The sequence below is a fragment of the Maylandia zebra genome, linkage group LG6 (assembly GCF_041146795.1).
Source record: "Maylandia zebra isolate NMK-2024a linkage group LG6, Mzebra_GT3a, whole genome shotgun sequence".
NCBI lineage: Eukaryota > Metazoa > Chordata > Actinopteri > Cichliformes > Cichlidae > Maylandia > Maylandia zebra.
The window spans coordinates 31,034,934-31,054,758 of NC_135172.1; the positions used below are offsets into that span (position 1 = coordinate 31,034,934).

The 19,825-nt window shown below is 42.8% G+C and overlaps 2 protein-coding genes across 3 annotated transcripts; both read right to left on the reverse strand.

Moving 5' to 3' along the window:
* Nucleotides 1-66: 66 nt before the first annotated feature.
* On the reverse strand, nucleotides 67-4,168 carry polg2 (polymerase (DNA directed), gamma 2, accessory subunit). The gene is made up of 8 exons (XM_004539229.3): nucleotides 3,305-4,168; nucleotides 2,656-2,761; nucleotides 2,324-2,429; nucleotides 1,983-2,168; nucleotides 1,545-1,682; nucleotides 1,359-1,439; nucleotides 1,102-1,202; nucleotides 67-1,008 (listed from the first exon to the last, which is right to left on the reverse strand). The coding sequence occupies exons 1-8, from the start codon at nucleotides 3,780-3,782 to the stop codon at nucleotides 843-845; spliced, it is 1,362 nt and encodes a 453-aa protein (XP_004539286.2). The 5' UTR covers nucleotides 3,783-4,168; the 3' UTR covers nucleotides 67-842.
* A 937-nt stretch (nucleotides 4,169-5,105) lies between these two features.
* Nucleotides 5,106-19,825, reverse strand: LOC101469775 (putative ATP-dependent RNA helicase DDX5). 2 transcript variants are annotated; one of them, XM_004539228.4, is made up of 13 exons: nucleotides 19,605-19,825; nucleotides 17,171-17,351; nucleotides 16,922-17,018; nucleotides 16,677-16,810; nucleotides 14,870-14,935; nucleotides 14,281-14,422; nucleotides 14,028-14,188; nucleotides 13,576-13,748; nucleotides 13,198-13,308; nucleotides 12,174-12,235; nucleotides 12,012-12,071; nucleotides 10,352-10,573; nucleotides 5,106-5,963 (listed from the first exon to the last, which is right to left on the reverse strand). In XM_004539228.4, exons 1-13 carry the CDS (start codon nucleotides 19,643-19,645, stop codon nucleotides 5,512-5,514), a joined length of 1,902 nt encoding a protein of 633 aa, XP_004539285.2. In that variant the 5' UTR covers nucleotides 19,646-19,825; the 3' UTR covers nucleotides 5,106-5,511. The 2 variants fall into 2 exon arrangements, with proteins under 2 accessions (XP_004539285.2, XP_024658562.2); XM_024802794.2 differs by having other exon boundaries at nucleotides 17,171-17,354.

A 19,825-nucleotide genomic window follows, 5' to 3' on the forward strand; every position in this document is an offset into this window, starting at 1 on the left:
TCATGATTCAGTCGATTCATACGCCCCACCGCCCCCGGAACAACAAATAAACAAAAACAATCTAAATAAATTAAAAATAAAAAAACTTTTATTCTTCTTATTATCATTATCAATACAGCTACTGCTATTAATTATAATTAGAATAAATTATATCATCATAAAATTAAACCACCCCTCTTTGCCTTTAGCTTCCTCCCACAGAGCAAGTAACATTAATAATATTCAGAGGTTATAAAGGGATAGTCACCAATGTACTGACCAATTTATTTGTGTTTTATTATAGCAGTTTCAGTCCTCTGTACCTGTGTGGTATCATGCTGTATTTTAACTTTATATTTGAACTAAACTACAGTTTACTAATACGGTAAGACTATTTTCTTAACTGCTTGTTCCATTATTGTGAACAGTCTTTGAACCTTCAGGAAACAAGAATCAAAATTGCCATCAACAACCAGAAAAAACAATACAATATAAATATTAAAGAGGGATTCCATATCTTTTAATAGAAATGTAGAGACAAATCCAAAAGCTTCCTCCTCCGTGACCACTATGTAGCCACCAATTACGCACAGATAAATAAACCTGATATAACCATGTCAGTGCCTTGAATGTACTGCGAAGAGACTGTAGGATCAGTAAGAGCTGAGTTAGCAAAGTTAAGAATACAAACTCTTGGGGTACATGTATACACACAGTGGGTTCATGTGCACCTCTATCCCAAAAAGTCTCTTATTTTTGGACCGCTCTGAGGAAATATGTTTCACAAGCATATCCCTGACCATAATTTTGTTTTTAAAAGGAATGCAAACTCAGGCAGGTGTTCGAAAAAACAGCAGGGGCATTCAGATGTTGTCAGCTGCAGAAATGTATCTGAATAGAAAGTTTTTGATCTCCGAGATGTGCATGGTCTCTTTGATGGTTGTGTCTCTGCTGCGGACCTGAAGAAGGCCACTTTCCAACGTGTTCTCACCGATGATGATGGTGAAAAGAACGCCCATCTCATCGTATCTGCATTACATCCACACAGAAACACACAGGCACGAGTTTAAAGAAAGGTAACGTAATTCAATTTGCATTATGTGCTGATTTAACGGCATTTACTTGGCATTCAGCTGCTCCATTGATGTTGGCAGAGTTTCAAGATATCCAGGCCACACAGAGATCTTTGCTTCCAGGAACTCCTGCAGAAGGCCTTCACAAATCTGAAGAAATATATTTAAAACACTTTTAATGCAATTTGATGCAAGTCCACAGAAGGAACACATTCAATCAGATCCTTTTAAGGTGAAAAATGTGTATTTGCACAGAAAAACTCCACAAAGAAAAAGCATGCAACATGTACTTCATGTTATCATTACCTGCCTCAGCTCCACAGTGGCTCCTCTACCAATATTTAAAGCCACTTTAATGGGAACCAACACTGGATGCAGCTTCAGCACCTGAAATCAACAGTGCAACAAATCTCATAAATAAAAGTCACGCCACAAATAGGAAACCCGCTGACAGTTTTTCTGCACGTGCAGCGAGCTGTTAAGCACAATCACCTTTCTCTGGTGCAGCTTTTTCTTGCTCTCTTCTCTCTTCAGCTGCTGGAGTGAGTTGGACAGAAACGCCATCGCACCACGGTCCATGTTTGCGGTAACGGAGACGACATGAGGAATAGACCTTCGTCCATCTTGATGCTGAAAGAGGTCAGGTAAGAGAAATGACACTGCGTGTGATTAAACTGAAGAAAAGCAGCAACAGACGAGCAGCTGCCCGTGTTTCTTATGAGACCTGGTGGTTCTTCTTCCTAAAGCCGTTTAGTTCAACTGAGATTTCTGAAAGCCTCTATCAGCTGGGAGCTAAGGGAATTTTTGATATCAATTTGACTTCCTGTTTTAAGACATTGTCAGAGAACCAGAGCCTCTGCAATAGCAGCTTAGGAACATGACTGAATCTCGATCCCGACTTAAAGCACACTCTAAAAGAAGCAGACGGACCTGCAGTTTGGACCGGTCTCCTTTGTGTATGTGCAGCAGCTCGGCATCTCCTCGACTCCACAGTGTCTCCAGGACCTCCTGACCCCACGGGAAGTTGTAGATGATCCTCACACCGCGAGATGCCGCCTGTTCGAGCTCCTCCTGCTGGACTTCATTGCTGCTGAAGTCGGACGGGGAGAGGGCAAACTGGATAAACAGGACGACACAAAGAGAAAAGCTGAGTTATTAATGTTTGTAGTTTATAAGGCTGGGAAAGTGTTCTTACAGGAAAATACATTTATGCACTGGTGCATCACACCGTTTTAAATTTGTCTGAGATGTTTCCCTCCTCAAAGACTCACTTTTCTCCACCACTTCAGCCTCTGTCGTGTCCAGTGGTCCAGCCACTGGGACGATGTGCGAGGAGAGCAAAACCACACTAGAGATGTTTGCGTGACCTCAGCTGAGCTGACAGAAAATAGAATATACAGTGTGTTAATATGACATACTTACCTCATAAGGTCTGAAAAAGGTTAATGTGAACTCATGAAATACTGTATTAATATTAAAAGTCTAGCTCAGATAAACAATATAAAGAAACAAAATCCCAGTGAAGTTTGTTTGAATTTTTATTTTTCATAAGTGTATCCACACAGACACTCACACAGGTAAGAAACAACAGACGAAGCCTCACCAACCAGAGCCTTCTGCAGGCTGGAAGCACAGACCCGTCTCAGCCAGACCAAACGGCAGCTTCCTGTTCACCAGCTCTAACGAGGGGACAAACTGCTCCAAGGCACCTGGAAACAAAACAACACGCGTGAACCATCAAGACTAATTTGAAAAAAATAATTATTTTTTAGTTTTACAACAATGTAAAAGACAGAGACATGTTAAACAGAAATGTTACTAGCTGAGTTTCTGAAGCTGATGAGCACTTTCACACAACACTGAAGTCCTGGCAGTATCCTTAACATGGTATTTCAGCTCTTGCCATCATCTTTCTTGCTTACTGAGTTTACTACAGTGTGAAAATAATATTCCAAGAACAGCTCGTTTCCATTCACCTTACTCAAACAAAAGTACCACAGTGTTGGCATCAAACTGGACAAACAAGTATCAAAAGTATTCATAAACCATTAAAAGAAATACATGGAAGATCATAAAAGCAATAACGTGAAACAGTTGGTATACACGGTGACTTTGCTTGTAGTTTATAAATCATCTGTGGTGTCATTACTTTACTGTGCATGTTTAATGCTAGCTCTCAGTATAGAAATAAAAACGTGTATGTTATGCTCTATTATCATCATTATTTATTACAGGTGTGTGAGGCAACTTACCTTGCAGTAAGTTTGTTCTCATACTTGGGGACCTCTGCAGGAGCATGTGCACCTCCTCAGCGAGCCGCCCCTTGCTTAGCTGCTTCTGCCCAAGTCTCTGTTTCAGCTGTTCACATTCAACAATCCTCAGCTGGCCCTGTCCACCTGTAGGTGCTTCCCTGCTGCTACTGCTGCTCAGGGTGTTAATCCCAAAAACCTGAGCTCCGGACCTAGTCACTGAATGCCACCACTGGTCCAGCAGGTTTCTCCTGAGCTCCATGCCCAGAGGTCCATAGCTGCAGCACAGCCCGCGCTGAAACAGCTCCACGTTAGCGTGACCAGGAGAAACGAAGAACCTGTCCACGCAGAGCTGCAATAACGTAGTGACCTGGTCCACAGTCTCAGTCTGGGATGTGCTGCAGCGTCTCCAGCTGTGCTGCTTCAGCGTCACAGTGAATGCACTTCTAGACAGGATGTTTCTTACACACCGAGTAAACATGATGAAGAACCCGCTTCAGAGAAAGTTTCATTAGCAAACAACAAGCTTTAAATCCTGTAGATTTAAAATATTCGCTAAGTGTACGGTCCTAAGTGGCCGCATACCGCAGTGAAAAGATGAGTGCATACGGTGGTTTGAATAGTACATGTGAACTGGGCTCACTGTGTTAAATTCCCAATGAAAGCTAACTTTAGCGAACCTTGCTAAAAGCAGCGTCTACAAATACAGACGGCTGTCGGTGCATTTAAGAGTCGGACGGTTTCCCTGCTGTCACACATCTAATGTCCAATTAGCCGCTGCTCACACTTCACATCTCATGGGAGACACATATTTCAGCGTTAGCAACGCATCTGTTACATGTGGTGGGTGATCCGGAAATTAAATCCTTATATCCGGGTAAAGGAGACTTTCAAAATAAAATGGAAACATCTACATCCTTCACCGATTCAGTGATATGAGTGCTTTTCTGGCTCACAGATTAAACTTAATTCGGAAGTGAATGGAGGTGGTGATTGAGTCTGTATTCATTACTGTACAAAAACAAAAATAGCAGTTTAATTTAAATAGATTTTTTTAAAGTTCATTTATCTGATTATAGCGTACACTATGATTATAAAACTACAAAAAATGAAATTAAAAAAAGGGTACTTGTAAAAATTATAATATAGTTAATAGAAATGACTACACCTCTGATTTACCTTTAACCAATCCTTGACCTTTACTGTGAAATATTTAATATGTGTATTTCATTTGATTTCAGTTGAAAGTGCGTTGCATAGATGTCGCCAGGTGCTTGCTCATAGGGTGTCTTCTGAATATCTGAGGTTTCTCTGTATTATTTTGGGGTATTACCAGTTAAAATCATCAATTGCACCATAAAACTTTACTTTCCATAGACATTATTCTCTGCGATAATTAAATAATAATAATAATAATACCCCCCCCCCCCCCCAAAAAAAAAAAACCCAAACAAACAAAAAAGGCAGGTAGGGCCAGAATATTTTTGAAAGACTGCATCTCTCAGCTGGCTCGGGAACTCTTTGGTGTTCCCTAGAAAGAGCTGCAGGTTGGCAAAGGGTTTAAAGCTTTGCATTACGTGTTGTCCCAGTGACCCAGATAATCAACAGAAAAATGGATGGACACACGGGTGAAAATTGACAAAAAAACCCCAAAACAGCAGAACAGAGCTCTGCCAGCTTCCCTGTAACACCACTTAGAGGTATCAAAATCTACCCCCCCAACCATCCAAAAAAAACCAAACAAAACAAACAAACAAAAAAACCCACAAAAATCCCCAAAGAGAGAGAACACAGACACACAAGGTTACCATCTTTTCTTATTTTTATTGAAAAGGGCCACACGCACCCCTTTTATAGATGATCTCCATAACATCACTTTAGGCATACCACAAACTGAAAACACTGTATTACCTAGTAAAAATAAATTACTGAGGAATGTAACAAAAAAAAAAACAAACAAACAAAACAAAAAACCAAAAATAGTCAAGGAAAAGTGCAGCAATCATGGTTGCACTATAGGAGACGTATTTATGACTCCATGTAATGCTCTGGGTTTACGGAATAATTCCAACCCTGCTGTAAGCAAAACAAAGTTAAACAGTACAAAGGATAATAATATTAATAATAATAATAGTAATGATCATCATACTGTAAGATTTCAGGACGAAACAAAAATCATGTTGGTTCCATTTATTGTGCATATATCATATCTACTGAGGGAAGGGTGGTGGCATGGTGTAGGGCACCATTGGTGGTGGTGGCGGCTGCTGCTGGGCCTGTGGGGGCGGCGGCTGGGAGTTGAATGGGAATGGTGGGTGGTTCATACCATTCTGAGTGGCCCTCTGCATACCCCCAAACTGAGGGGGACCCTGGAAGCTTTGGTTACCAAAGCCGCCCACCTGGTTTGTAGGAGCGCCAAAATTACCCTGTCCATTGCTGTTGCTGTAATTGCTGCTACCATAGTTACCACTAGAGTTACCACTATTGCCTCCATAGTTGCCACCATTTTGGGCCTTACTGCCACCAAAGGAGCTCTTCGGCCCACTGCCAAACCCTCTGTCGCTGTCCCTGTAGCTACTACCACTGAAGTTACTCCTCCCACCCCCAGAATACCTATCCCGGCGATCATCCTTGTAGCCACCTCTTCCCCCCCTTCCACGACCTGTGTGAGACAAAGGAGAGAGAAGGAAGGGTGGGTTAAAACACCGTGGCTGTGGCACCAAGACACAGAAACCAGCATCAGGGCTGCTATGAGATCGTAAAACCCCCCAAAACAACAAAAAACAAACAAACAAAACAAGTCACAATTCCCCTCCTTGAATCGCTACCTTATCGTGGTGGAGGGGTTTGTGTGTCCCAGGGATCCCAGGGGCTATGTTGTCTGGGGGCTTTTGCCCCCTGGTAGGGTCTCCCATGGCAAACTGGCCCTGGGTGAGGGACCAGACAAAGAGCGATTCATAAGACCCTTATGAAAAGGACACCGAGGGAACAGTTTACCCTGCCCGGGATAGGGTTACCGGGGCCCCGCCCTGGAGCCAGGCCCGGGGAGGGTGCCCGAGGGCGAGCGTCTGGTGGCCGGGCCTTAGCCCATGGGGCCCGGCCGGGCACAGCCCGAAGAGGAGACATGGGCCCATCCTCCCGCAGGCCCACCACCCGCAGGAGGCGCCATAGGGGTCGGGTGCATTGTGTGCCGGGTGGCGGCCAGGAGCGGAGGCCCTGGCGGAGTAACCCCCGGCTGCCAAGACTGGCAATAGGGACATGGAATGTCACCTCTCTGGTGGGGAAGGAGCCTGAGTTAGTGCGTGAGGTTGAGAGGTACTGGCTAGATATAGTCGGGCTCACCTCTACGCATGGCTTGGGCTCTGGAACCAGTCTCCTGGAGAGGGGCTGGACTCTGTCTCAGTCTGGAGTTGCCCCTGGTGAGGGGCGGCGGGCTGGGGTGGGTATTCTAATATCCCCATGGCTTGCTGCCGGTACGTTGGGGTTTTTCCCGGTGGACGAGAGGGTTTGTTCCCTGCGCCTTAGGGTCGGGGAACGGGTCCTGACTGTCATCTGCGCTTATGCGCCGAGTGGCAGTTCAGAGTACCCAGCCTTCTTAGAGTCCCTGGGGGGGGGGGGTGCTGGAGGGTGCTCCACCTGGAGACTCTGTTGTCCTGCTGGGAGACTTCAATGCTCACGTGGGTAACGACAGCGAGACCTGGAGGGGCGTGATTGGGAGGAACGGCCTCCCTGATCTGAACCCGAGCCGTGCTTTGTTATTGGACTTCTGTGCTAATCACAGTTTGGCCATAACGAACACCCTGTTCGAACATAAGAGTGTCCATAAGTGCACGTGGCACCAGGACGCTCTAGGCCGTAGGTCGATGATCGATTTTGTAATCGTATCAGCAGACCTGCGACCATATGTTCTGGACACTCGGGTAAAGAGAGGGGCTGAGCTGTCAACTGATCACCACCTGGTGGTGAGTTGGATCAGGTGGCGGGGGAGGACGCTGGACAGACCTGGTGCACCTAAACGCGTAGTGAGGGTGTGCTGGGAACGTCTAGCAGAGGCCCCAGTCCGCGAGATCTTCAACGCACACCTCCGGCAGAGCTTCAACAGCATTCCGAGGGAGACTGGGGACATTGAGTCCGAATGGACCATGTTCAGCGTCTCCATTGCCGAAGCTGCTGCATTGAGCTGCGGCCGCAAGGTGGTTGGTGCCTGCCGTGGTGGTAATCCCCGAACCAAATGGTGGACACCAGAGGTGAAGGGAGCCACCAGGCTGAAGAAGGAGTCCTATCGGGCTTGGTTAGCCTGTGGGACTCCGGAGGCAGCCGACAGGTATCGACAGGCCAAGCGGAATGCGGCTCGGGCAGTGGCTGAAGCAAAAACTCGGGTGTGGGAGGAGTTCGGAAAGGCCATGGAAAAAGACTTTCGGACTGCCTCGAAGAGATTCTGGCAAACCGTCAGACGTCTCAGGAGGGGAAAGCGGTGCTCTACCTGCAGTGTGTATAGTGCTGGCGGAGCGCTGCTGACGTCGACTGAGAAAATTGTCAGGCGGTGGAAGGAATACTTCGAGGACCTCCTTAATCCCACTGACACGTCTTCCGAGGAGGAAGCAGAGTCTGGGGATGAGGGGAATGACCCGCCAATTTCCGGGGGCGAGGTCACTGAGGCAGTTAAACAACTCCTTGGTGACAGAGCCCCTGGTGTTGATGAGGTCCGCCCCGAGTTCCTGAAGGCTCTGGACGTTGTAGGGCTGTCCTGGTTGACACGCCTCTGCAATGTTGCGTGGAGATCAGGGGCAGTACCTGTGGACTGGCAGACCGGGGTGGTGGTCCCCATCTTTAAGAAGGGGGACCGGAGGGTGTGTTCCAACTACAGGGGGATCACACTCCTCAGCCTCCCTGGGAAAGTCTATGCCAGGGTGCTGGAAAGGAGAGTTCGTCCGTTAGTCGAACCTCGGATACAGGAGGAACAATGCGGTTTTCGTCCTGGTCGCGGAACACTGGACCAGCTCTTTATCCTCTCCAGGATACTTGAGGGTGCATGGGAGTTTGCCCAACCAGTCTACATGTGTTTTGTGGACTTGGAGAAGGCATTCGACCGTGTCCCTCGGGGTGTCCTGTGGGAGGTGTTGCGGGAATATGGGGTGTCTGGCCCATTGCTATGGGCCATTCGATCCCTATACAACCGTTGCAAGAGCTTGGTTCGCATTGCCGGCAATAAGTCGGACTCGTTCCCGGTGGGTGATGGGCTCCGCCAGGGCTGCCCTTTGTCTCCGGTTCTGTTCATAATTTTTATGGACAGAATTTCTAGGCGCAGCCAAGTGGCGGAGGGCTTTCGCTTTGGTGGCCTCAGAATCTCATCTCTGATTTTTGCAGATGATGTGGTTCTGTTGGCTTCATCGGGTGAGGGCCTCCAGCTCGCACTGGAACGGTTCGCAGCCGAGTGTGAAGCAGCGGGAATGAGGATCAGCACCTCCAAATCTGAGGCCATGGTTCTCAGCCGGAAAAGGGTGGAGTGCCCACTCCGGGTCGGGGGATGAGTTCCTGCCCCAAGTGGAGGAGTTCAAGTATCTCGGGGTCTTGTTCGCGAGTGATGGGAGAAGGGAGCCGGAGATCGACAGACGGATTGGGGCTGCAGCTGCAGTAATGCGGACGCTGCACCGGTCCGTCGTGGTGAAGAGGGAGCTGAGTGTAAAAGCGAAGCTCTCAATTTACCGGTCGATCTACGTCCCTACCCTCACCTATGGCCACGAGCTGTGGGTAGTGACCGAAAGAACGAGATCGCGGATACAAGCGGCAGAAATGAGCTTCCTCCGAAGGGTGGCTGGCCTCTCCCTTAGAGATAGGGTGAGAAGTTCGGCCATCCGGGAGGGGCTCAGAGTAGAGCAGCTGCTGCTCCACATCGAAAGGAGCCAGCTGAGGTGGTTCGGGCATCTGACAAGGATGCCCCCTGGGCGCCTCCTGGGTGAGGTGTTCCAGGCATGTCCCACCGGGAGGAGGCCCCGGGGCAGACCCAGGACACGCTGGAGAGATTATCTCTCGGCTGGCCTGGGAACGCCTTGGTATTCCCCCGGATAAGCTGGAGGAGGTGGCTGGGGAGAGGGAGGTCTGGGCCTCTTTGCTTAGGCTGCTGCCCCCACGACCCGGCCCCGGATAAAGCGGATGAAGATGGATGGATGGATGGACAAGTCACAATTAAAAAGTACAATTACTTTATTAGATCTAAATATAAGGAAAAACACCTAATAACTGATAGAAGAACGAATTGCAAAGTTCAGTAAGGATAATAAAAATCTAGTGCTCTACTTTGAAGTCAGTTTATTTCCCCCCCAAAAAAATCAGATTTGAACATTATAATAAGCAACATTTCATGGTTATTATCCATTCTTGGACTGTACTGGAGTAGCTACACCTGTATGCTGTATCAACATTTAAGGTGGAACTACTATGCTTTTCCTTGAATATAACACTTCTCTCTTATCCACAAACACATACACAAATTGTAGGTGCAGCCCCGTGACGGAAGGTGGGGTGAGAGAGAGAATGAGAGAAGTCAATTACAATCAATATATTAAAAATATGAAAAGAAAAAAACAAAAAACTTTCTAACCTTCAGTTGTATAACTGAGTTTTAAATGGCCAAATATGAAATAAAAATTATAATAATTACAATAAATATATTCTTGATCACCTATTTTTGATGCTGAAATGTCAAAAAGAACTAAAATGGAGACGTGCCAACCAGATGCTAGAGAGAAAACTTAAGGTGTTGGCGAAGCTGTCCCAGCGTATGCCTGAAATAACCATATTAGGCATATCCGTCTCTTGTATAGGTCCATGAACAACGAAAACTGAGTGTTTACAGCAGTCTAAACCATTTAACTTTTATTTAGAGACTAACTCCTGATACTTGGATCTCATTTTTTGGAAAAGACTAATTGGTTCACTTTAAATCGCCTCTCTAATAACATCACTGATCAATAACAAAAACTGAGTATCTACTCGTCAGTAAGTCTAGCTCACGTTTAAATCCTAATGTAAATAAGAATGACATTTTACCTCCTCTGTCCTCTGCCATCTGGATCAGCTTGGGGTTAATGGCCTGGTTGGCCTCGCGGAGCACAGAGATCAGGTCACTGGCTTGTTTCATGTTGTTGGGGGTGAAGAAGGTGTAGGCTGTGCCCGTTTTTTGACTTCGGGCTGTGCGTCCAATGCGGTGGATATAATCCTCGGAAGAGTTAGGGTAGTCATAATTGATGACAAATTTCACATCCTCCACATCTGTGAAAGTGTTGCAGTGTGGCAAAACAAAACAAGGAGGCCACAAAAGATTTTGCACACCACAACAGCCAGATCAAAGGGAAAAATTAGCAACTGGGAAGGCTGGGGAAGAAAGGCGACTGTTAGCCTGTGGAGGAAACACGTTAAAACATCAGAATTGCGTACAAGTCTACTCCATGGGAATACTACTGTGGGAAGAGAGAAACGATGCACACTCCAGTTGCTTACCATAATCAAAAGACATGACTCTCCCTTTTGTTAACCAAGGGAGAAAAAAAAATGAATTTAAGTCTTACCATTAAGGAGTATGCATTCACTAGTCCTTTCCCAATGCAGCGAAATCCCCCACAAATTGTCAAGTGACATCCAGGAGCTTCTACGCAGTTGGGCCACGATATGCACTGGGGCCTCCTCGTGCCAATATAGGACCATTGAGTGGTACATTTTTGCATGTCCAGGCTTTTCCCAGTACACTCTCAAAAGAAACTTGTTATTAAAGGCCGCACTGCGCGTCTTGCCAAGACAAAATAGACCGAGTACTAATTTAAACAGGGGCCCGCTTCAAAAACCATGAAAAAGAGCCAAACATTGAACCCTGTGGGACCCCTGAGCGAACACAGAACAATTACCACCACCCCCACCCCCTTCATCAGTATCATCAAGGCAAGATCTTCCAAGAAGCCAGTGTTCACTTGAGAAAATGTCTCTTGTTGGCAGGTCTCGACATGACTATAAAACGCAGGCGAGGGAGGAACTTTGGTTTGAGCTGACTCTCTCTTTTTCCACTCACTAGATGCTCCCACTACCCCCTAAACACATGTGCCAGGTCTCCTCAATTTTCAGAGACATGATTTCAAACTGCTCTCTCCATTTTCAAGGAATCCAGCACTTTGACGGCAAAAGAAAACAACTGAAAGCTTTGACAAGCTCACACCCATGCTATGTGATACAAGCTCTGAAAGGTAACAATTGTTCCAAATCTCAAACAAGTGACTTGCAATACAGCGCTCTCTAACACAACAGCATGCAAGGCAAAAGTCACAGCATCAAGCATATCTCTGTTTTTTAACGTTTGAGTTGGAAACAGCTGGATGGCATTTGTCAGGTGAAATCCATGGACAGAGAACAGATGTGAGCGTTTTTCAACAACATATCAGAGACAAAGGCTTAGCCACACAGCCTTTTGAAGATCACTGGCACACAAGAGCTTTCACCTCTCTAGGCCCACTGGGTGGCAAGCCAGTTGAGCAATTCCAATATGTCATCCTGCTCCCTCTCGAGGCCTGGGACTGTCATGCCTAGCGCCTGCCACAAAGACTCCACCTTAAGGTGAGAAAAACTCAGAAAATGCATAGAAAAGTTAAAGAAAGCAAAAGCACTTTCTTTAAAATAAGTGTAACACTGATAATAAAGTAGTACTATTCAATGCCATACTGACCTAAGCCACGGGAGGCCACATCTGTTGCAATGAGAATTGGCGCTTTGCCATATCTGAATTCTGGAAGGAAAGGGACTAAATTGAGTAAAATATAGAGTAACAATGATTGTTTCAATATTAAAACCCAGATCCATTTTATTAACACAAAATCATATATCTTACCGTTAAGGACCCAGTCTCTCTCCTGTTGGCTCTTGTCTCCATGGATTCCCATTGCAGGCCACCTGTCTCACACACACACACACACACACACACACACACACACACACACACACACACACACACACACACACACACACACACACACACACACACACAGTCAGCCTAGATTAGTCCACTGTCAGTCCACTGAGGAGCATGTGTTGCAGCAATCTTGAAATGCCTATAGGCTCTTACTTAGGCAGTTAATATGAACCTTTATCTAAAGTAACTTTAATTTTATGTGTTTCTGGGTCAAAACCTGCATGTATATTTACAGCAAATGTGACACATGTTGCTTCAAATATTTGCTGAACTTGACTGTAAATTAGGGCTGTTCGATATAACGATATATATCTGATGACGATATTAAAACGTCTATCGTTTCATTTTACGCTATCGTTTGTTTCGTGGTGTCGCAAAATAAACTCTTTACGGCAATATTTTTCCATCGTTTTGATGGTCACTGTAGTGGCTATATTAATTTCTTAAAGTTCTCTCTTTCTCTTATATTTAATATAACCACACTACAGACGGACAAGCGCTTGTTTTTATGCATTGTCGTTAGCAACAACGACGTTAAAACCATCGCGTGTCTGCTTGTTTATGTTCCACATAAACCTTTCACAATAAAGCTCAAGATCCTGTTGAGACTTTTCAAAACCTTAGACTCAAACATTAGAACAGGCTTTTCCCCGCAGCACGCCGTGTAATAAGTACTCACAAAGAAAACGGCGGCCGTTACAACCTATGTCTAAAAATGTAGTTTCATGCACTCGACTCCAGGTACGCGACGCCCAGCTGGAAACATTTCACGCAAGTCGAGCTGCCCAAGATTCACAGAATTTACAGAAAATGTTACATTTTTGTGATTTATATCGTTATCGGACGATAGATGTCTTAATATAGGGATATGAGATTTTGGTCATATCGCACAGCCCTACTGTAAATACGATTTAAAAAAAAATTAAGGATATGGACTCCTTACCCATCTCTCCTCATCCTCCTGGTGAGCTCATCACAACGTCTTTTGGTCTCCACAAAAATAATGGTCTTGTTCTCCTTTTCACTCATGATCTCTTCCAGCAAACGGATCAGTCTTACAGAGAGCAGACAACAGAGAAAGTCTACTCATTATTCATCTACTAGCTGAATAAAGTTCTCTACCAATTTAAAGCACGTAAATTTACGTTTTGTGTCTAAATGGTTAAAGTAAAATACTATGAAGATGGTATGAACACAACAGGATTAGAGCCATTTTAGATTTAATAAGACATTTTTCTTTATCTACAGTACATAATTAAATATAGAACATGGATTTTCATGTTTAAGCACTCGTTAAGGGTGGTATAAAGCATTTACTCACTTGTCCTCCTTCTCAAGGTCATTGCAAACATCAACTATCTGCAGGATGTTATGATTGGCACTGAGCTGCAGTGCTCCAATATTGATCTGGACATAGTCCTTCAGGAAGTCCTCGGCCAGCTGACGAACTTCCTTAGGCCAGGTGGCGCTCCACATCAGGGTCTGACGGTCTGGCTGGTAGAGAAAAACAAACAAACAAACAAAAAAAAAAAAAAAAAAAAAAAAAAAAAACCAGAAAAAAATAAATTTTACCAACACAGGTTTACTTGATGTATTCTGGTTCAGTTCTAGGTCTTCATCAAATTTTTGAGGCCCTTAAAAGACTATGCAAATTACGTATCATAAGAAACCACTAAAATAGCTGCCATCTTTGTGGCATGAAAACCTGTTTTGACACAGATTCTTAGAAATATAATGTTAACTGTCTGCAAAGCAAAAGCAGAAACAACCTACCCGAATTTGGTCCACTATTTTGCGGATCTGAGGTTCAAACCCCATGTCCAGCATGCGGTCAGCTTCGTCCAGCACCAGATAGGTGCAACGACGCAAATTAGTCTTACCGCACTCCAGGAAATCAATGAGACGACCCGGAGTGGCGATGCAAATCTCAACACCTTAAACAAAAACCGAGAAAATAGCGTTTTTAAACTTAAAACCAATACAATTAAACTGTAATCCTTAAACAAAAACTTTAAAGAATATATACCTCTTTCAAGGTCCCTGATTTGGGGCCCTTTGGGCGCCCCGCCATAGATGCAGGTGCTCTTCAGACGGGAGGCCCTGCCATATTCAGCCGCCACTTGCTGCACCTGCTGGGCCAGCTCACGGGTTGGTGCCAGCACCAAGCACTAAAAAAACGATTTACATTCTTTTTAAGTCTGAACATTTCAGCTGTTCTTCCACATGACAACAAATATGGATGACACATGTTTATAGATTAAATATCAAAAAGTGTGGGTCTTGAAAGTACTGTAGATGGGCAGCAAAAAGTCATAAATGGAAGAAAATGTATTTTTTTTATTATTTTCTGTTTGAATTAAAATGTAAATATTTAATATAAATATTTTTTCATTTTAAAGTCAAACTTGTGCCTTGTCAATAGATGGAAAAAACTAAAAGACTGCAGAGGCTATGAGGATGTAAAAAGGCATCAAGATATATAAATGAATCACTGAAAACACAAAGGAGGAAAGATTTTCAGATTTCAAAATGGCAGTCAAAAGGATGGAATTGGCTGTTTTACACAGCAAGATTTGTATATTTACACAGACAACATGAATATATTTTTTACTTACAATAGGCCCATCTCCATGCTCCAAGAATGGCTGGTGTTGGATGTGCACAATTGCAGGCAGAAGGTACTAAAAAGGACGAAAAGGAGTGAATCTTGCAAGTAATGCAACTATTAACATAACAGTGTAACATCAGTGTTTTGAAAGAATAAAGAGTTGTCTGCCATATCTCCATAACATCAGTGCTGTGAATTTCTTACAAAAGACAGCAGTGTTAACATGGTTTTAACTAAGGGTGGGCGATATAAACAATATACGATAGAAACGATATAAATTTGGCCAACGATAGAGATTTTGACTCCATCGCTCTATCGCATGTTGATGATGTCATCAAGCTGCGCCTGTTTTGGTCGAAACCATTATCATCTGCAAATTATGGCGGGCGACAGTCATAGCAAAGAGATAAAGCACTTTTGAAATATGGGGAAAGCCAAAAACTGCGCTTCCTCCACTTCCGTAACATTGATTCATTAATGTTGAATTCTCTCGCAGCTGTTCTATTCCCATATTGTTGCAGTATATTAATAACTAACCTCGTATTGTGGATGAATAATCTCAGTTGTTCTCCTGACTGAAGTTTGGCCCGTGTATAGCATCCTGCTATGCGATTGCATTTGTCCCTGACCACCAGAATCCCTCACGTTAACTTTTATCGAGTGGAAAAAAAGTTGGCGTTCATCCTCCAGCTTCACTGTGCTAATGTTATGCTAACATAGCTGTGTCGCTAGCAATCACGTAGCACAACATTATATACCAGTTAGTCCAACTTCAGTAACCCTGCAAACGCCACTGCTGTTTAGTTTTCTGTCTTCATTTATATTGGAAGTGGTAGCAGAGCTGTGCATTTTAATTAGTTTCAAAAATCTCTCAGTCAGAACATGCTATGTCATGTTTAGGTGTAAACTAGCGAGCTAACTTCCTGTTAACTTGTAACTCCTTTAAATTTAATAACTTCTGTTTTCATGGATGTGAAACTTAATTGTTACACCCGATAAAGCAGCAATGCTGATGATTTTATTAAAGATGAAAGAATTTAGACCGTTTTTAACTCTCAGTGTTCGTTTGACTTTGGGACCTGAAGGGGACGGAGTTTTGGATCCAGATTACTCCACGAAGCTCCTCACTACGGCAGCCGTATAGTGCAGCTTACCAAAGTTGTACTAAAACATTTTTTAACAAATTTCGGTTCGAGGTCAGTAAGCACAACCAGAATTCATACATAAGGCACACTCTCGATTTTTGAGAAAATTAAAGGATTTTAAGTGTGCCTTATAGTGTGGAAAATATGTTATACAGAAGAAAAGAATATATCGCGAAATATATCGTTACTGCACCTGCTTCAAATTATACCGCAATATGCATTTTAGGCCATATCGCCCAGACCTAGTTTTAACTCAAAACATTTTGTCCAAAATGGATATTTTACAACTCATAGCATCTGGTCAGTCTCAACGGAGCCACTCTTAAACTTGTATACACTCACTGTTGTCACCTTAAAAAATATCAACAGTGTTATACACATTTTTTTTTCAATTTTGCCTAGTGAGTGGTGCAGTAAGGTTACCTTGCCTTAAATGGCTGTACTAAATAATACAAATTGACAGAATAAAGAATTTATTATGTTTTTCTCTTTGGTGAATTTAGCCAATCATGCTGCAAAAAATTCTATACTGTATTATGTTTTCAAATGCTTTGGAAAGCAAAAGTAACCACATAGCACCATTAATTTTATTCCCCATCTTGGCTGAAATGGTTTTAAAAAAAAAAAAAAAAAAAAAAAAAAAAAAAAATCTAACTGTATAACACTTACTGCAAGGGTCTTCCCAGAGCCAGTCTGAGCGATTCCAACCATGTCTTTGCCACTCAGGGCTACGGGCCACCCCTGAGACTGGATTGGAGTTGGTTCAGTCCAATTTTGTTTGACAATTACATCCATAACGTAGCCTGAGGAAGCAAGACATGCAAGTTTAGTAGCTGCAAGTTGAAATATCAGCATAGGGTAATAGAGCAGGCAGGCAGTTCTTAATTATTTAAGCAGCATGAATTTGTACTCACTTGGAAATGCAGCTTCGTGGAACTTTACGATCGGTTTGGGGCAATCTCTGCCTTTAACCGTCACTTCTTTGCTTCTTCGGTACTGTTCGACCTCTTGCTGGAATTCCAAAAAGAAATAAAAAGACACAAGTTCACATTAAAGCAGCAATACCCACTGAAATCATGTATAATTTTAAGAGCTTTACATTTTATGTTTTTTTTTTCCTAGTTAAAAAAAAATAGAGAAAATTATGCAAAATCAGGCCTTACAAGTGGTCTGCGGGTGACATCTGGGTGCTCCTGGTAGAAGTTCTTTTGAAACTTGGGAAGCTCATCGAGGTTCCAGTGCTTCTTTCGCAGCCTCTCACCAGGGTTGCCGAACTTTCCAGGAGGAGGTCCACCCCTATTGCCTCCTCCACCACCACCAAAACGAGGAGGCCCACCGCCATATCTTCTTGTGAAAAAAAAAGGAAAAAGAAAAAAAGATGCCACGTATAAAAAAAAAAAAAAAAGAAAACAAAGTACCCTTTTGTTAAAATAACAATTAACTGCTCAGCCATTCCTATAGAAATATTCTTAAGGATGCAAAATGAAACACTGCAATTGTTTAAATAACTGCAGTCTAGACTTTTTCAGGTTGGCTTAAGCTATGAATGAAGTTAATCGCAGCATCACTGCTGAGGTTTTCGCCTGTTTGGTCAATTTCTTCAATCGCAGCGCTAGATGTATTTCCTGTCTCCACAGTTTTATAGCACTATAAGGAAACAGCCTTTGTAAAATAAATATAAAGGCATTTGTTACACAAAACACAATCTTTCTATTATATCCATTTTCCATGTATTTATTTACTGGAAGAAGAGGGTATTTGTGCCCACTTAGTTTGTAAAACTTAAATATTTACTTTACAGAAAATCAGCACCTGTGGAATTTCGGGAAAACGGAAAAGTGATATGATCGAAGATATGCTTTGTATTTTGTTTTTGAAAATAACAGCATTCACCAAAAAGTACCCATAGATGAAATAAATGACAGCAAAGAAATTCATTAAATGGAATAAATACAAGTTTAGGACCAAACATTTGTAGGTTGAATTTTTTCACTTTCACTTTCTTTTTTTTAGAGGTTTTAGCCAGAGCCAAAGAATACAAACTGGCACTGTGAAATACAAGTTATTTTTTTAAGCTCATTTTGGTATTTATGGTGTAATTTAGATTATTATAATATACTTTTTTAACTTAAATAATCAGACAGCGTAAAAACAAACAAACAAAGACAGACTTTTTGCCGAAGGAGATCACATACAGTGCTTTGGAAAAACAAACAAACTTTTCCAGATGCCACCTTACGATCTAATGATTGCACCTCTATTTAAACAAAATAAGATTTAGATCCCTTTTTTAAATACTTAATAATTGATTTTAAAAATTGGTATATGAACAATTCAGCTTTTTAAGTAGGGCATGGCAGAAATTTAAGAACTACACCCTTAACTGTCAATAAACTAATCTTTTAGACAGGCGTGGTCAGGACAACCAGAAACCAACAAACAACAAGAAGCTGTTATGTCAAATGCATACGTATAACAGGCTAATAATTACATATGAACTTTACTTTAAAAAAAAATTAGATAAAGCAGTTAAGATTGTCTCTCTCACATAAGCCATTTAAAAAATATTTTAATTTTAAAGTCCTTTGGTTTAAAATGTGTTATGCAAATAAAACTTGAAACTGTAATTATCATCTTTATGAAACGATGGCTTTTACTTATGTATATATATATGTTTTTTATTTAGGAATATTTATTCATTGTAGCTTTCGTTTTTGATGAAACCTAGTACTGAATAGGCTAAAGCTCCAGGCTGCATCTTTTCAGTATATTCTATGTTCTTTCCGCTTAATTCAATCCTTTGCCGTTCTGCTTTTTTTTTTTTTTTTTTTTTTTAAATGGGCATTTATTTAATTGTCATTTTCCGAGAAACTGCCTATAACTTGCCTTTTGCAGTAATTTCACAAGTACATTTAACCAAAACAAACGCTAAATAATGACAAAAAAATTGTAATTAAAATGTTTCATAAACAGTCCCACATTATATGTATATATTTAACTTTATGTTATTGTAGTATATGTATACAACACCAGGTTTACTAACATTAAAAACCCATATACAACTATGAATGCTGTACAGACTGAACAGGTTCAAACCGCTTATGCGGAGCCATCTTTGAATACCGCTTCCGCATAAACAATAACATGTCACATCACCGAGCCTGACGTGACCCGGTTAATACACGGTTAAACGGGGCTGTTATGAGGTTTCGTTTTGCCTCCGGTGACAGAAAACGACTCTTTAGTAATAAATTGGGCCTCAGCGACATAAATCTTGCACTCTCAAGAGAAGACACTTCTGCGTCACATGCTCCGGTAACGGGAAGGCTGACGTGCAAACGCCGACACGGAGCCGCCGTTCGCTGCCATTTTATCTCCAAACGGCAAGGAAATGGATTACATTACACTGACAGGGCGCCGCCCGCATAGAAACAAGCGTACATTCTAATACACGCCTTTACTTACTAACAGAAAGGCGACAATAAACCACGAAACCCTCGCAGTGACATTTGTTTTGATACGTAAGACAACGCTGCAGCCAACGGCCGAATGCTACACTTGGCATTTTTTGCTAATATTAAGGAAACCCACACTTACCCTCGGTCTCTGCCACGATCTCTGTCTGAAAAACCTGGCATTGTGTTGTAGACTGCAGTGGAAAAAAATGGGATAAGAAGAAATATCAGCTGCCGGCCTATAAAACAGGCGAAAAAAATCTACGAGCTGAAAGCGCACCGGCGAAATAAAAAGAAAATGCCGGCAGACAAAAGTCTGTCTACCGAGACGGAAACGAGGTCAGACGGGACGGATAACATTTG

Bases quoted from the DNA above. Each gene is read 5' to 3' on its own strand.
- polg2 (XM_004539229.3), bottom strand. From the start codon at position 3,782: ATGTTTACTCGGTGTGTAAGAAACATCCTGTCTAGAAGTGCATTCACT. The intron at 1,683-1,982 runs GTCCGTCTGCTT...GACCTCTTTCAG, and splicing joins GAGACCGGTCCAAACTGCAG to CATCAAGATGGACGAAGGTC. The intron at 1,203-1,358 runs GTAATGATAACA...ATATTTCTTCAG, and splicing joins CCACTGTGGAGCTGAGGCAG to ATTTGTGAAGGCCTTCTGCA.
- LOC101469775 (XM_024802794.2), bottom strand. From the start codon at position 19,645: ATGCCAGGTTTTTCAGACAGAGATCGTGGCAGAGACCGAGG. The intron at 14,189-14,280 runs GTATATATTCTT...TTTTTGTTTAAG, and splicing joins AATCAGGGACCTTGAAAGAG to GTGTTGAGATTTGCATCGCC. The intron at 12,072-12,173 runs GTAAGATATATG...CTTTCCTTCCAG, and splicing joins GAGAGACTGGGTCCTTAACG to AATTCAGATATGGCAAAGCG.